The sequence below is a fragment of the Ambystoma mexicanum genome, chromosome 11 (genome assembly GCF_040938575.1).
Source record: "Ambystoma mexicanum isolate Mex_15411 chromosome 11, UKY_AmexF1_1, whole genome shotgun sequence".
Lineage (NCBI taxonomy): Eukaryota > Metazoa > Chordata > Amphibia > Caudata > Ambystomatidae > Ambystoma > Ambystoma mexicanum.
In genome coordinates this window covers 798,555,963-798,572,790 of record NC_090934.1, presented here as the reverse complement: position 1 = coordinate 798,572,790, position 16,828 = coordinate 798,555,963, and the positions used below count along the sequence as shown (strand labels likewise).

The following is a 16,828-nucleotide window of genomic DNA, read 5'->3' as shown; positions in this document are numbered from 1 at the left end:
GAGGTAATACGATCATTTGGAGTATGCCTATTCTGCCTGCTAGCGAGAGGGGAAGCTTAGTCCAGTTTGAGGTTTTAGTCTCAAGCTTAGTTAAATAAGTGTGATAATTGTCGTCTCGTAGCTGTGACGTGTGCCTGGAGACCACCACCCCCAGGTAGGTAAAGCTAGATGAAGCCGAGGTGACGTAGATCCTGAGGGGGTTGTGTCGAGTCCGTGAGTGGGAATAATGTAGACTTGGAGCAATTGACCGTCAAACCTGATATGTCCCCAAATCGAGCCACATCTATCAGTATAGGTAAGAGATTAATTTCAGGGGATCGAACAAACAGGGTATCGTCAGCATAAAGGGAGACTATATCAGTCTGGCCAGACTTGCGCAGCCCTCTGTGCAAGTGTGACTGACGGATCATGTCAGCGAAGGGTTCCATGGCAATAGCAAAAATAAGTGGGGAGAAGGGGCATCCCTGACGTGTTCCTCTAAATATCTGAAAAGGGGAAGAGCATCTGTCTTCCGTACGGATCTTGGCTGACGGGGCAGTGTAAAGGAGCTTTATCCAGGCGCGAAAGTTGGGGCCGAATTTACATTTCTCGAGGACGCACCACAAATATTTCCAAGAAACTGAATCAAATGCCTTTTGCATGTCTAATGTGGCCGCCACTGCGTGTGTGGCCGGGTCAATTCTGTTAAGAACATTAAAGAGTCTCCTTAAATTTAGGGAGGTGGACCTATGTGGGACATATACGGTCCCAAGCGGTTGGCAGTAGTTTGGCAAATATTTTAATATCGCTATTAATCAGGGAGAGGGGTCTGTAGGAGCTACACTTCATGGGGGCTTTACCAGGCTTGAGGAGCACCGTGATCAGTGCCTCACGGAGAGATGGTTGAAGTATGCCCTTGTCGCATGACTCCTCCCACAGGGCCAGCAGATGCGGTGCTAGTTGGGCTTTGTATAATTTGTAGAAATCCATCGGGAGCCCATCGGGGCCGGGGGCCTTCCCCGCTGCCAGTGACTCGATGGCCTCCACGATTTCCTCTAGGGTAAAGGGCCGCTCAAGGGAGGCACTAGTGTCGGCTGATAGGACTGATAACGGGAGGTTCTCTAAGAAGGAGTTGATTTCAGATATCTGGGAGGTATAAAACGCGAGAAACTCAGAGTTGATGTCTTGAGGGGAGGTGGTGAGTGTGCCATCTGGTCTAGCAATGGTCGGTATGTTGGGGGCACCAAGTTCGCGGCGCAGCAGTCTAGCCAACATTCTGCCGGGGCGTTCACCCTCGCTGTATTTCCTTGCCAAACGAGGGGAGTCCAGGAACTTAACCTCGCGTTCAGCAAGGCCACGGAACCTGTCCAGCTCAGTGCCCAGATTCGCCAAGGTAGCCGGGGAGTGATCTACAGCATACTGGGATTCATAAACAGATGGGGCCGATTCGCTGGTGGCGATGTCGGCGCGGATGGTCTTAAGGATGCCACTGCTCTTAGAGATGGCGACTCCTCGCGTGTGTGCCTTGAAGGCTTCCCATAGCACAGCATGTGTAGAGACAGAATTTAAGTTAATCTCGAAATACTCCTCAATTGAGGATTCAAGCTCAGAGGCGAAAACCTGGTCGATGACTCATCCTCCACAGTCTTGGTTTGTTGGCGTCAGATCCCCAGTTTAAGGAAATTAGCACTGGTGAGTGGTCCGACAGTGTCCTGGGGAGAATGGCTAAGCTAGTTACGCATCTAATCAGTAAGTCTGTGACCAGCCATCTATCTATTCTAGAGTGGCAATCGTGTACTGAGGAGTAAAAGGAGTAAGTACGGTCATCAGGATGCATTAGGCGCCAAGCGTCCACCAGTGCCAAGCGGGGGAGCAAGGTCAAGATAGAGTAGGCCGCCCTAGACAGTTGACGAGGGCGAGAACCGGACCTATCCAAGGTGACATCTAATATGGCATTGAAATCCCCGCCCCATAAAATAGGAATCAGGGGGTAGCTCTCAAGTAAAGTGACTAGGTGATTGTAGAAGTCGGGGTCGTTGACGTTGGGACCGTATATGTTCAGAATGATTATCTCCTGACGTTGTAATATACCAGTGATGAGTACAAATCTTCCAAGTGGATCTATGTGGGATTGAGGACAGGTGAACTTCAGACTACTATGTATTAGGATAAGGGTGCCCCGACTCTGAGTGGAATAATTAGTGTAATATCTCTGGGAGCCCCATTGTCTGGCGAATCGTTCATTGCTCTGAGCGAGCGTGGGTTTCCTGAAGGCAAAGTATCTTTGCTCCGTGGCGTTCGGCGTGGAGCTGGATCTGCCACATCTTATAATTGCCTAATCCCAGGACATTCCAGCTCATAAAGGTCAGAGAAGTATCAGCCATATTCATATGAATGGCGGTGGAATAAACAAAGGTGGATTCCAGGGTCGTGAAAATTGTGTGCCTTAGGTGTATGCAGTTGGTGGACTGTATATATGGATTGCTTGGGTGCGGTGCCTGCGGAGCCTCCGGAGGCTGTCAAGACATTTTTAAACCAGAACGTTCCCTTCCAACCTCCCACCCACATCCCTCCCCCAATCAGAGGGACGAAACCCGAACAAAACCAGAACAACCATAAACTTTTAGGCATCAGCGCCTGGGGGACTGTTAGCAGCCGGCCGATGGCAGCCGGACTGGGGAGAGCGTAAGGAGATTTATACTAAGTGGTAGGTTAAGGTGGAGCATATAGAGCGGGTGCAGGTTACCTCGGTACCAAAACCATAAGCTAGGGCCCGCGGAGAAACCGGATGGGGCCATGCGCTCCGACACAGCGCAAGAAAGGATCAGGCAAAATCATGGTTAATGAGGGACCAGGGTGCCGGAACATGATACAGAAGTGGATGGGTTGAGAAACCAGGGTAGGTCCAGGCTGTGAGTCCAACAAGAAACAGATAATAGGGTCTATGATGAAACAGCATGGTAACGAAACATTGCCTATACGGAAAGGTGAAGGGGCAACAGAAGCAACCTGTGCAGTAGTGGGCTACGATGAACAGTCCCCATAGTGAGGGAGGGAGCGCCGTGGCGGTCCGATCCCATGGCACAGGTATGATAATAGATGATGAAGCATGCGAGTCATATTAACATTGTTTAGATCAGCCAGGTATGTGTTTGTCTATAAAGTTCGAAGCCTCTTCTGGGATGGTAAAGAAATACGTTTGATTAGAGTGTTCGATCCTCAGTTTGGCAGGGAACAGCATGGAGTACTTGACTCCTAAGTGTCGAAGTCTTTTTTTCACCACAAGGAAGGTTTTACCCACTTGTTGAACAGCCGAGTAATCCGGATACAAGTGTATTCTAGCCGCCCCCAGATGTAGCTCCCCCTTGGCCCTGGCCGCCCGGAGCAGTGAGTCACGATCGCGGAAGTTGAGGATTCTGGCTATGGTGGGACGGGGTGGGGCACCCGGCCTGGGCTTGGCAGTTAGGGATCGGTGGGCTCTCTCCACTGCAAATTGTGCTGACAGCTTAGGGTTATCCAGAAGCGTCAGGAGGGTGTGCTCCACGTAATCCTCCATAGGCTCTCGAATGTTGTCCTCCGGTATACCTACAATGCGGAGGTTATTCCTCCTGGAGCGGGATTCGAGGTCATCATTTTTCTTCTCGACCGCAGAGACCCGGCTGGTCAAGGTAGTTGCAGCGGTATGCAAGGAAATCGGGTCATCCTCTGTGGTGCCAACCCTCCTCTCAATTTCAGCGACCCTGCTGTCCGTCCTCTCCATATGGGCCTTTATAGACGAGATGGTCCCATTCATATCGTCTAACTTAGTATGGAGTGTAGTGAAGCCCTCTCGCATGTACTCTAGCATTTTCTGCGAGTCGTCAGAGGTGGAGGGTACAGTGGTGGTCGGTGATTCCTCCGGGGGATCAGAAAGTGGCTTGGAGGGGGTCTTAGCGAACATGTTAAGTGAACTTTGCTTCTTATTGGAGCCGGCTCCCTTAGTCATGTTGGAGAGCAGAGCTAGAAGTTTAGGAGTGCTATTAATTGAGAGTGGTGGGAGCACAGTCGTGAGGAGCTTAGAGCAGGCGGTTCACTGCGAGGAGGAATAAGGCGAGCAGACCAAGCTCCTGTGGTACAGGTTGGCTGCCACACTGCAAGGGGGGGAAGGCGAGCAGACAAGGTACCCGAGACAGGTGGGAGGGCAATCAGTAATAGTACAGGCAGGCCGCCGGTGCAGGTACAAGTGAACCAGGAGATACAGAGGTCACAGTATCACCGTGCTCGAGATGGTTCCCCACGCAGCCCAGGCACGTCACCGTGTATAGGTATAGGTATATGATGCCGTTTAATGACTCAGAAAAGATTTAACTTTTGGGAATGCTCTGTCCTGGTGAAGATGGATTCTAACTGCACTTTCCTGCAAGATGTACTCTTTCCATCGAAACTACTTTATTATTCATGATGCCATGCTTTTCTGATTACTGTTTATTATTATTACCTTTTTTTTTTTTGCATGACATCGTAGCAGTTGACGCACAGCATCCCTAATTTGTATGTTTTTATGTGTATGCCTTTTAGATGTGCTTTTACTCTGGTATTGGTTTTTTTTCAATTGGTTCGTTAGCTTGATGATTATGACCTATGACTCCATCTTTGACTATTTGCATTGTTCAGTATGTGTTATTGATATACTCTTGCTGTCAACACATTTGATTTTTCCTTCAGTTCCTGCGGGCTTCCATGATGGAGTGATCCCCTTCACTCTCTCAGGGATACCCCTCAGTCACTCTGGTTTGTTTCCATTTCGTAATCTATCAAGATTGATTCTCTTTTTGTTTATACCCTTCTAAAGTTCACAATTGGCATTAGCACTTTACCACAGCAAGCACTTTATTTCTTAAATTGTATGACATAACCTGATGCATTGCACAAGTTTTGTAGACTATTTAGGTCTGTTTTTTAAATATATTGAAATAAATTTCGAAAAAATTCAATAAATGTCATTTATTACTATGTATTGATAGCGTATGGTGATCTGCTTTATGACCAGCAGTGCGGTGTTCATTTATAATATGGTGAGACTAGGCCTTTAAAGTGAATTCACATTTATTTTCCATTGACTTGACTACTGTGTATTAGGTATAGGTATATGGCAGGAGCCACACCAAGCCAGCCAGTAGGTAACAAGTTATGCTCCCCTAGGTTGCCGTGGGCCGACAGAGGCAGGGCAGCACCGGGGGACAGGGGACAGTCCAACCTCGAGCTGGGCGCGTGAGACCCAGAAATGGCGGTATGGGACCAGGGGAGTGGCCCGCCCGGAACAGAGAGATGGTGGCCGGCAGCCAGTAAGCCAGTCACGTTGCCCCTGGGCTGCAAGAACACAGGGAAGCCAAAGGTTTGTAGTGCTGGTGGTCGCAGGCTTGATACAGCATGCCGGTTCAGTCAGCTCGTGATAAGTGGTAGGGAATGGGGGGGAACGGCAGCAGCGCAGTGCGGCGTGGGCCCACAGCCGCAGTATGTGTCCCCACAGTTCACGGGGGGTGAGCAATTTCAGGAGAGGTGTCCCCAGTGCGGGGGGCTCATTGCAGAACCGCTGCCGCGTAGAGGCACAGCGGGCTGCGAGGCGCCCCTGCAGTGAGCGGGGCTGGCAGTCCGGGATCAACGGAGCTAGTGAGACAACCCCCCCTGTGCCCCCTACCTTGCTGTAAGCAGCGTTCTGTGTTCCATGGGAGGGGGGGCAGCGGAGGGAGAGCAGGTAAGTAAGCTGGAGGAGAGAATACCTGCGGTGGTGACTCCGTCCCCCGCCGTGTGAGATCAGGAGGCGGGGGACTCCGGGGCCTCCAGGCCCCCACAAAGTTAGCGGGCTGCGGTGGTCGTAATAGCCAGTGGAGTCCCCAGTAGTATGCAGGAGCTCCGGTCCGGGGAGTGCCGGGCGGATCCGCCGGCCCGGCAGCTCGGGCCGCACAAGGGGGCTCCGATGCCCCTCCCTGCAGCGCCGCGCTCTCTGGTGTCAGAGAGAGCCGCAGATCCTGGAGCCGCGGTGCGGCACGGGCTAGCAATTCGCGGCCCCAGTCCGAACGGGGCTCACAGCAGGAAAGCAGGGTAAAGGAAAGAGAACCTGCGTCAATGTCTTCGTTGCCCGCCGTGCGAGACCGGGAAGCGGGGGACTCCGGGACCTCCAGGCCACCACGAAGTCGACCGACGGGGGTGGTTGAGTATCAGAGTGGGGTCCTCAGTGGTGTGCAGGAGCTTGGATCCGGGGGATGCCGGGTGGATCCGCCAGCCGCGGCGGCTCGGCCCGCTTGGGAGGTCTCCAATGCCCCTCCCCCACAGCGGCCTGCAGCGCCGCGCTCTCTGGTGTCAGAGAGAGCTGCAGTTCCTGGAGCCGCGGCGCGGCTCAGAGATGACTCCCACAGCCCCAATCCGAGCGGGGCTCAAAGCTCAGCCCCCGGGGGAAGCCTGGGTCCAGCAGTGGGCAGAGGGATAGGTTGGAGGTTCACCCACAAGCACCGCCAGGTATAGCAGAATCGTAGTATATAAGGGCACTTTTTTGCGCTCTCCCAGTCCGGAGCACTGCGGTTAGGCGGCCATCTTGTATCGGCGCAACAGCGCCCCCCCTCCCCGGACGACTTCTCCCTTTGAGTTGGTGGGACCAATCAACTCGACAGTAAGCCACCTGGATACCAATCTCAGTGCTGGTTGCATTTTCCTGTGCTGCAGGAATCCGTATAACCAGGGAGAGGGACACCAGTTTGTGTGCTTTACTCACAGGCACCGGAATTGAAGATTTGCCAAGTGCCAGCTTTTGGACCAGTCCCAGTGCAGTGCAGGAGTCCCCCGACATCCTTCCTCTTGTCCCCACGACTGAGGCCCAGGAACCGCGAGATCTACAGGAACAGAAGTCACCAGCTGCATGTTTTTCTTCATTGTAAGGTACTGTCGAAATAAGACTGAGAGTACTTGCCTCTCGCAGTGAAAGTGCTTGAAACCTTTGCAACTCGCAGGCCTAATCAGCCTGTGACCCAACATAGGATTATTCTTTTTACAAACTACTTCTGAGAACCTTTGCAGAGACTTTACCGTTTACTTACCAGAACTGCTTTATCATATCCAAGACTTTAGCCCATTGACTTTGGCCTAGCCTATTGAATTGAATTCACTCTTCTGGTGAACTCAAAGTATTTGCACTGTCTAAGAATAATTGTAACCTTTCATGTTCTAATAATCTTTGACTTTTTACTCCTCTTGAAAAGTATCCTGAATTAGTATTGAAGTATATTTGTGTGTGATTATATTGCCTCCTTCTTATGAATGTTTTATAACTGACAGATACATTAATAAGTATTTTTCAAAGAAACCTTGACTGTAAGAGTTTATTTGAACACTTGTGATTGTAGATCTCTGTGTACCATCATTACTGCTCACATTCTCTCTTGAGATGAGCCTGGCTGCTCAGCTCCGCTACCCAAACTGTAGTACAAACTTAAACCAAAGGTTGGTTTGTTTACACCTGTAGTCCTAGATGTGTGTAGTGGTCCCAAAGGGTACTGCATACAAACCTTGCCTAGCAGATGTTTAATGAAAGTCCTAATTTCCTGGAACGATTACTACCTAATGGCATGCCAATGTTTGTAGAGAGTCAAGGGCTCCATGCTAAATTCTATACCTAATCTCATGGTCAAAATATGTATATACCGCTTTTGACATATAGAACATATTTATTACAATTATCACCAAACCGAAGTTGGTACTCCTTTATCGACCTTGAAAGGATAAAAGGCTGACTTGGCCTTGCCAGGATTTGAACCTGCAACATACAGATCAAGCAACGAGGGCTCAACCGGCTGAGCTATCTTGATGGCTAACAGCCTTCAAAGGTCGATAAACTGAGTATAGACTGAGATGTAATAATCACAGTGCCTATATGTTGGACCAATCATGCACAAAACGTTACATACATTTAAATACCCATCTGCATTATCACAGGGACAGGTTTTGTTGAGTTTCTATTTCAATTACTAATGTAACTTTCATTTGTTTGTGAACAGTGGTTGCACTTCCTGGAGAGTCAGGTTCTGGGAGTTTTAATTGTAGTGTTTAAGATTTGAGGGTATAACAACTGTGATTGGTGTAATGCCAATCACTCACCCTTGAGCAAAGACACTACTGCCACTGACCATTTACAGTTATGCACCCAATTGACTGCAAGGTTGAGTGGATGTAAAGTCTACCATTTTCCATGCGGTTTTTATAATTGGAGTCTAAATTAAAAGTGTAAAAATGATCTGTCTCTGCATGATTATGCACACACCACTGGAACGCTGAAAAATAGAATTGTGCAATACTGCTTTGCTGTCACTGGGGACAAACATAATTTGTTACAAAAGATGTATTCTCAATTGCAACTTAGTTTTCCATCTTATTAATTATACAATCCTAAAATGCTTGAAGAATAAATGTGCACAGTGCTTCTGTTTGCTTCATGAGCATCTACACCCAATGCAGAAGAAGCTGAACAGAAAGAAACCATTCCTTTTATCATGGTGTGCGGTTTCCTTTTTGAAATGCTTCAGAGAAGAATTCTGTTTCAGAAGCTTTTCTCCATGGCTTGCAATTACATCCATGTAGATATAAATCATAAGAAGCGTCTGGTTTCTGTCACGGCCCTCTGCTCTAAACCTGTGCATAAATGTACACATGAAAATAATAAACTGTCGTATTTACAAGATTTTAATGTGTAAGGCCTGGCACACCCCTTATCTGGAGGCCTGGCTTCATCTATCTATTTCTTTCAGTATATAAGAGTATATGTTTACCAACAGGGTCTTGCTTCACCTGACCTGCTGTATAGCCTGTCTAGAATAAGTCTGCCTTGGGTTTTACTTACCTTGAATAGCTGTGTGCATTCCTAGTAAGTGTATTGTTGCTTTTACTAACCTTGGTCTGCCTTGTGCCACCCTAAAATAAGTTAGTCATTGCTTACCTTAGTCTGTTTCACTGATCCGAAAAGCAACTAATAGTTTATTACAACATTAGGTCTTACTCACCTGGTATAACTGAGGGTTATCCTGAATCTAGTTTTAGGTTTATACTGTTCCATGAATTTGTGTTCCACTATTCAGAAAAGGATCCTGGTAACAGGTTGGTTTTCTACGTAATTTCTCAACTGAGTGTCACTGCATGACTGACAGGGTCTACTAGCCTTGACTTGCTGGAAAGAAATCTAAAAGTAACTTGTGGTTTTACTCCCCCTGAATAGATGTTATATTCTAAATGTGTATCATTAGGGCTGACTTGGCTAGAAATACTGTTCGTGATTTTGAACAAGGTCTATGCCTTGGTCTGTGTACCTTAAGCATTGTGTTGTGTTTATGGTTCTATGACAAAGTATTTACCCACCAAGATTTACCTTGGCTTATTTGTATTTATAATAAACCTTTATTTTGTATAATACTTCCAGGTGTACGTGTTTGTTGAACCATTTGTATGCTACAGGTTCTTTGTACCTTCCCTTCCTACAACGCTCTATCCCTCCTAAAATAAGCCTGGCTGCTGTCTACAATACCAAATACTCAGGTGGTACAGCCTTATAGTAAAAATAGTTTTGTACTGTCTTAATTGTATGGTTTTGTTAAGCCCTTAGTTAGACTTTCGGAAAACTAAATGTCCTAACAGCTACCTACCTTCATTGGGTTTGGCTAGACGTTACTGGCTTTCCTGTTGACAATCATATGTTGGCCTCCCAAAATCCACCCCCAGGGTAACAAACACTGTGACTTAAAACAACACAGGTGGTTTATTAGAGAATTTAATATACACTTCACTGCTGTTAATTCTTTCCCATAGGATATAATTGAATAATTTGTTACAATTGTTGCGGCTATATTTCTAATTTATATACAAGAGTGAACTGGGACCCAAAAAGGCTAGCACATGTTGGCTGATTTCACTGTATTTTTGGTTGATTTCACTGTATTTTTGGTTGGCCCTCTGGCCTGTTTTATAATTGTTTACCCTTTCACTCCCTCTTTGTTAAGTATTATGTATGTTTAACTTGTTTTCTTTTTTAGGTATTGTATTATATATTTAGAGGTTCAGAACCAATGTTCAACCCAATGTGATTCCAAGCTAGGTATTTATTTGTATATTTTCATAGGAATTTCATTTCTCCCCACCCCTTAGTATTATAATGTGTTGAGTCTACACAGGATATAGTCATTACTTTAATCCGAGGAGTAGGAAGGGTCTGACCAAAGGCCCTTGTGCTGTTTTTTATATACAGTATGTTTTAATATATGCTGTGCCTAACCCAAAGTACTTATTTGAACTGATAGTTGCTTTCTGTGCAATACAGTGCATGTTTTGCAGTATTCGTGTGTAGTGTGCTCTCTTGAATTATCTTTTGGGACTAGCTATTTCCACACCATCTTCCCCTCCCTTGACATCTCCCAAAATTGGTACTCATTGTAACATACCTCAAGTTTATTGTGAAATGGGAGAAAGTGATTTTTGGCGTATATTCTAGTCAGTAAATCTTGCAACTAAACAATTGTTCTGTAGATGGTTCCCTGCCCCAAAGCCCTCTTGCCATCACGCGCCAAATGTATTCTTCTTTATTGGTAATCAGAAAATTGAGGTGAGAATGTGACCGATACATGTGTTCACTTAGCTTTAAGGATTGTCAATTTTTGCACTGATGAGGGCCTCAAATTGCTGTTTAAATATTTGTGTCGATTCCCAGTCCTTGATATATCTTGGTATTCCTTGATAGTTTGTAATTTGAAAGTGTTTATAGGCTGGGAGCATAACATTTACTGGATCGCCTCTGTGGTTTAACCCTTTGAATATGCTTTAGCATTATGTTTGAAACACTGCAAGCGCCTAAAAATCAAATGTTTCCGTTTTAATTTCAGGATCTGGTTATGGACATACTAAGGGTATTAAGTACTCCAGATTTAGAAGTCCGCAAGAAAACTCTTCAGTTAGCCCTTGATCTTGTTTCTTCCAGGAATGTTGAAGAGGTAAATATGTTCTGGCCTGTGCAAAATAAACAAAACTACAATACTTGCAATTATTTCATGTTCTTTGTGTTATGCTACAGCTGGTGATCGTTTTGAAGAAAGAAGTGATTAAGACAAACAATGCCTCGGAACACGAAGACACTGACAAATATAGGCAGCTGCTTGTGCGAACGTTACACTCCTGTAGTGTTCGGTTTCCAGATATGGCTGCAAATGTAATCCCTGTGGTAAGAACAGACTTATTTTGATAACTATAGATGCAACTCCCAGTTCAGGTGTTGCTAAATAGAATTGTGATGTCCAATGGTTTTGGCTGAATAATCCCATATAACTGATTTGGAAGGAGTTTCACATTCAACTCGCCACAAGTTGGTGGTAGTAAGCAAATGTGAGATAAATGTTATCCTGGAAAAAGCATTTACTTCTTCAAATTGTAGGAGTAACAATATTGTTATGGGGAGATTAGGTCTGTGATTTTCAGTTTGTTTCCAAGCCAATTTATATAGCTTTATAGACATGCAGCGAGGGCCGTACTGGGCGTTATGGGCCCTGAAGACCGAGTTTTTACTCGGGCCGTTAACAAGGTATGAGGCTCCATAACGACGGTACGGCCCGAGGGCGAGGTCTATAAAGCTATTAGAACCCATGGACAAACACACAAAGTTTATCAAAAAAGATATATTTTTAAAATATTTGTTTTTTGGGGCAAGCTTAAATATTAATTTTGGGATATTTAAGTTTATACAAAGCATGAAAAACATGTGAGGGATAGCAGAGAAAGGATAGTTGAGGTGGGTGGGTGAGTGCACAGTGAGGAGGGAGGGGGCACAGGGAAGGTAAGTGAGGGGAGCACAGCCTGAGGTGAGTGCTCGGGCTCACGGATGGGGGGGGTGGACGGACAAGTAAAGGGGTCCCTCTCTGACTTCACTGTGACCCCCAGCCGTCATGCATTTAAACCAAAAAATGAAAAAGGCATGGTGTTTGTAGTCAAATGTTATTTTAAGGAAGGCCACTAGAGGGGGTGAAGCATTGTTATTGCCGATCTACAAAAAAGCAAAAGCCAAATTTGCGTGCTTTAATGAAAATGCAAGCTATACCGTTTCTTATAGCCCACAAATTGACCAATATGAAAGGGGGTATTCACCAGCCCAGGGTTCTAATTGTGATTACATGGCGTTTCTTGTGTTCTGTTTTAGTTGATGGAGTTCCTCAGTGATAGTAATGAGGCAGCAGCTGCTGACGTTTTGGAATTTGTGCGTGAAGCAATTCAGCGGTTTGATAATCTCCGGCCACTTATTGTTGAAAAGATGTTGGATGTCTTCCATGCCATCAAGACTGTAAAGTAAGTGTATTGTTACGGAGTAGGTATAATATAGGAAATCTCACCTTTTCACTGTGGTCTGTCACGGATGTTGTCGGGAAAGATTTTCTTTTTGCAGCTTTCCCTTCCTTGACATCAATGGTGCCCCCTAACCTTTTTCTAGGATTCCTTGCTTGTCCTGACTTTTGGAGGTAGGCAAAGCCTTTCTGCTTTTTTCCCTTGCTTGGCTCCTCTACTTCGGGGGCACTAGCCAGACTGTAAGGCTACCTTTGCGGAGGGATTCTTTCTCCTTTTGTGAGATTCCTTGTTTATATGCTGCCTTTATCACTTTACAGTGAAGTGCGACCGTGGTATTGTGTGACTTTTCCTTTTAAGTAGCATTTCTGTTACTTTTATATTATTCTACCATGTTTTTCTTTCTCACGTGCATGTTTGCATTTTACAGCATAATGCCAGTTTCAGTTCAATACACTCAAAATGGGCGTCCTATAAATGTTTAGCCCTGTGTTAGGCAAGATTGTATGCAGTACTCTTTGGGTGCACTACAACAACCCTGACCTCCTGGCAATAGGAACCCAACCTTTGGTATAAGTCTGTACTACACAGGTTGGTAGCGTCTTGAGCAACCAGGCTTATCTCAAGAGGGGTCAATGTGAGCTATATGGGAGTTAAACAGAGATTCACAGTGACAAGTATTCAAATAAATTCTTACACACAAGGTTTCTTGATTAAACAATTGTTGATTTATTTAACAGTCAGTTTGAATAAGCCTTCTTCAGAAGGGAGCAATATAAAGCAACACATATACACTTCAAAATACACACACTTAGTTTTCTAAATCAGTAAGTACCCTTTTGGGATGGCCACAGACACTACCTACACCATCAGGTGACATCAATAGTTAGGTTGCTGGGTACATTAGTATATCACTGTTGCATTTAGAATATTCTTTAGAGGAGTGTCAAAGAAGAGGTTTCAGAATAAGGCATGTATTCACACAATTATTCTTAAGCAGGTAAGTACTTTCGAATTAACCCCCAATGCAAAGCCAGTTAACCCCTTCCTGGAAGGAAAAACCCCACATAAGCAAAGGAGAGAAGAGTCATTCAGAGAGCCAGGCCAGCTAATGTTAAGTTAGCAAAAGTCAAGGTAAACTGAAGCACTTCTTGCAGGTAAGTAGAAAGTCTTGCACAATGTTTTAAAAGTCTTTGTAGAATAGAAGAAATCAAGTAGGGCCACAAGCCGATTAGGCTTGTGAGGTAAAGCAGCTGGGCAACACTGCATTTCCTGGCTGTCGAGATGGGCTTTCCTTGCATCTCGAGTCCATCACTCTGTTGCGGTGGCTTAGGCTTGGTCAGTCCTGCTTACTGGGAGTCCAGAGAATCGTCCTGGAGTTCTTGGCCAGCTTAAAAGCAATGCACACAATCTGGTGTTCCTCTCCCTAGTTTTTTCGGTTCTAGCAGCAACTCCAGTGGAAATTCAACCAGCTCCCAGAGGATGTCCAGGTGGCTTACTTTGGAGTTGATTGGTCCCACCAACTCAAGGGGAGAAGTCATCCTTGCAGGGCTACTCTAGTCGAAATGAAATTGGAGTTTCAGCACAGCAGCAGGGCTTCACCGGGAAAACCAACGGTCCAGGAGTTGCAGCAGGCGTCTCTTCCAAGTTCTTCTTCGGATTCCTTTGTCCAGAAGACTCTGCCTTCCAAGCCAAAAAGCCTTGCCTTTTATGCAGGTTTCTCTCATTACTACCAGCCCAGCTGCCAGTCACCCAGCATGGTGACTGTCCTTGCCGGACAGCCAGCCAGCCAATCACCTAAGAGTGCATTCCTGTCTCCTAGGGGACTATAAGCATAGGGAGTTTCGGGCACCTCCCTCGCTTCCGGCACCCGCCGGACACCCTGGAGCGAGAGGCGGGCTTCACTCATGTATCCCGCCAAAGACAAAACGAACAAAGGGACCAAACCTGTTTGGCACGCAGAGTAAATCTCAAGAAGGACCTTTCCACAAACAAATGGCAAAAAAAGACCAGGGCCATTTTGACAAAAATGGCACCCTTGGGTGCTTTACTGCAGCTGCGAACGCAGCCTGCGGTAAATGCACACCACGCTAGTTAAAAGTGAACCACTGCCACGGCCATTTTTTGAGGAAAGGGTAACATAAAAATGTTACATGAGAAGGGGATACTAAGTAACCCCTCCAGCACCCTTTTGTAAGGTAGTGTCTGCTGGGTCTAGAAAGTTACAAATGTTTGTAAAGTCAATTTCACTTTACTGCTCTTGGAAACGGTATTTTATCCAAGAGAAGGTATTTAAACCTTGGGAAATCTAAAATACTTCCCTGTGTCACTGCACTGAAGGTGCTGTGTGATACCATGTAAAAAGATGATGCCTATCGAGTTTGTCAGACTCCACAACCAAAAGAAACAGAGTTGAAAATCACATTAAAATACATGAGCGAGTGGGAAAAAGGGTCTTGCTCTCTCCAGGTTAAAAATTCATGTCCTCGAAATCCATCAAAATTGCTGGGTGTCTCTAAGGTAGAGAACTAGCACATTTCTGAGAATTCTCCCTAACACCCTGTACTTTGGATATCCTGTCCTTTGTCCTTAATGCCCTTGCAGATCAGGAAATGCCATAGAACTTAAGCCTATTCCTCTTGAGTTTCCTGGACAAATCAGCAGTGTGAGTGTTAAGTCAGAATTCCTATTTTAGGGTCACCTATTGTTGGGGCCCCTCAATTTTTTGCTTTTCCCCAATCGTTTCGGGGTCCTTCATCTCTGTTTGGTCCGTCATCTTACCCTTTTGCCCCCCGTTGTCATGATGCCTACCCCCCGGGACCCAGACCAGGACAAGCAACCCCGGAAGCAGGCATCGAGTTATTTTGGGCAAGCCCAAAAACCCCTGCTAGGGGCTTTTTGGGTGCGGTCCTGGCGCCTATGGCGCCAGTTTCATATGGAGAGTCAGTCCTGGCGCCATAGGTGCCAGGCTCATAGAGTAGAACTTACCTGATGCAGACCATGCTGCAAGCTTGCCTGATGCAGACCATGCTGCAAGAGCTCCAAGCCAAATGAGGCTTGGAAGGGACTATTTTACCTAGGGACTATTTTTTTTACTCGGGCGGGGCTGGGGAGGAATACTTACCTGGGACTAATTTGGAGGCTATTTAAACCACACCCGAAGAGCAGCACACGCTTCGTGTTGTTCTGCATCCAGCAGCGTAATGCTCACCGTGCCTGCAAGTCTGCATCCAGTCTTCTGCCACGCCTGCCTCGAGTTTGGAGCTCCTAGAAAAAGGGAGAAAGAAGGAGAAAAGGTTAGAACAAGAGCAATACCTTTTGATCCTTACCTGAATTCCCAATCCATCGCACCTTCGAGCTGGAAGAAAGAAGTTATTTTATGCGCGTTGCCTCGCCTGCTGCAGCGCCGCGCTGAACTCACCAGCCTTCGCAGCATCTTCACATTCTACCGCATCCTCCTGCATGTTCCCGCCGCATTCCGGCACCTAAGGAGTAGACAAGAACAGCAAGGTGAGCCAAGAGAATACACGAGGAATATTAGTAACCCCCCCATAGACTTACCTGATTTTACCACTGGGGGTACTATTCCTCTTCACGGGTCGGCGCAGCTTCCTCTGCATCTTCGCCGAACCCCGGCCCCTAAGGGGAAACAAAAGGACAGCAAGGTGAAACAAAGGGACTATCAAGGGGAACCCTCCTCACCACATTAGACTTGCCTGATTTTACCGCCCGAGACTTCATACTTTCTCTCAGTGCCTGAATAAGGGAGAAAGCAACAGGTTACATATTTCGATTATTTATCGAACTGTGTTGGAAATACAAATCCTTACCAGAATATTACCGGTTGCCACGAGGAACTCTTCACTAGGGTCAAGCTGCAATCTGCAAGGAATCGGACAAGAGTTAAAGTCAGGCATTTGAACTCTTACGATCTACATACTTTTCGGAGTCATTGTTCTGGAACTCACCAATTCCTTCCAGCCAGTAAAGCAACTGGTTATCAACGCGCCCCTGCGCTCAATGCAGGATGGAGAGCTCATCTTTTCAAACCATCAGAAGAATATTCCTACAGGCCAAGCAAACGAAGCTAGGTGGGCCAGTCCAGTCCGTCATCTCGGCCCTACGCGTCACATTGGTGGAGACCGCAGCTGTCCAGTTCAGATCGACGCCTCTGTGGGATCGACGCCTCTCCGAGATGGGTGTCCAGGTAGCTTACTTGGGAGTCGATTGGTCCTGCCAACTCAAAGGGAGAAGTCGTCCTTGCAGGCGCTTCTCTGTCGATACGAACTTGGAAAGCTGGCACTGTTTCAGGGCTTCACCGGGCAAACCAACAGTCCTGGAGTTGCAGCAGTCATCCTCTTCAATCTCTTCTTCGGTTCCTTCGTCCAGTGATCGACTCAGCCTTCCAAGCCAAGAGACTTGCCTTTTAAACAGTTCTCTCCCTTTCATTCCAGCCTGGCTGTCGCTCACCCAGCTGGGTGGCTGTCCTTGCCGGATAGTTAGCCAGCCAGTC

At 46.5% G+C, this 16,828-nt stretch overlaps 1 protein-coding gene across 1 annotated transcript in view; it reads left to right on the top strand.

Moving 5' to 3' along the window:
- COPB1 (COPI coat complex subunit beta 1) overlaps positions 1 to 16,828 on the top strand; it is an 821,662-nt gene that overhangs the window by 271,066 nt on the left and 533,768 nt on the right. Inside the window, exons 9-11 of the mRNA XM_069623734.1 lie at positions 10,872 to 10,979; positions 11,060 to 11,206; positions 12,176 to 12,321. Of these exons, the coding sequence (XP_069479835.1) occupies positions 10,872 to 10,979; positions 11,060 to 11,206; positions 12,176 to 12,321 (401 nt within the window). The remainder of the gene's footprint in view (positions 1 to 10,871; positions 10,980 to 11,059; positions 11,207 to 12,175; positions 12,322 to 16,828) is intronic.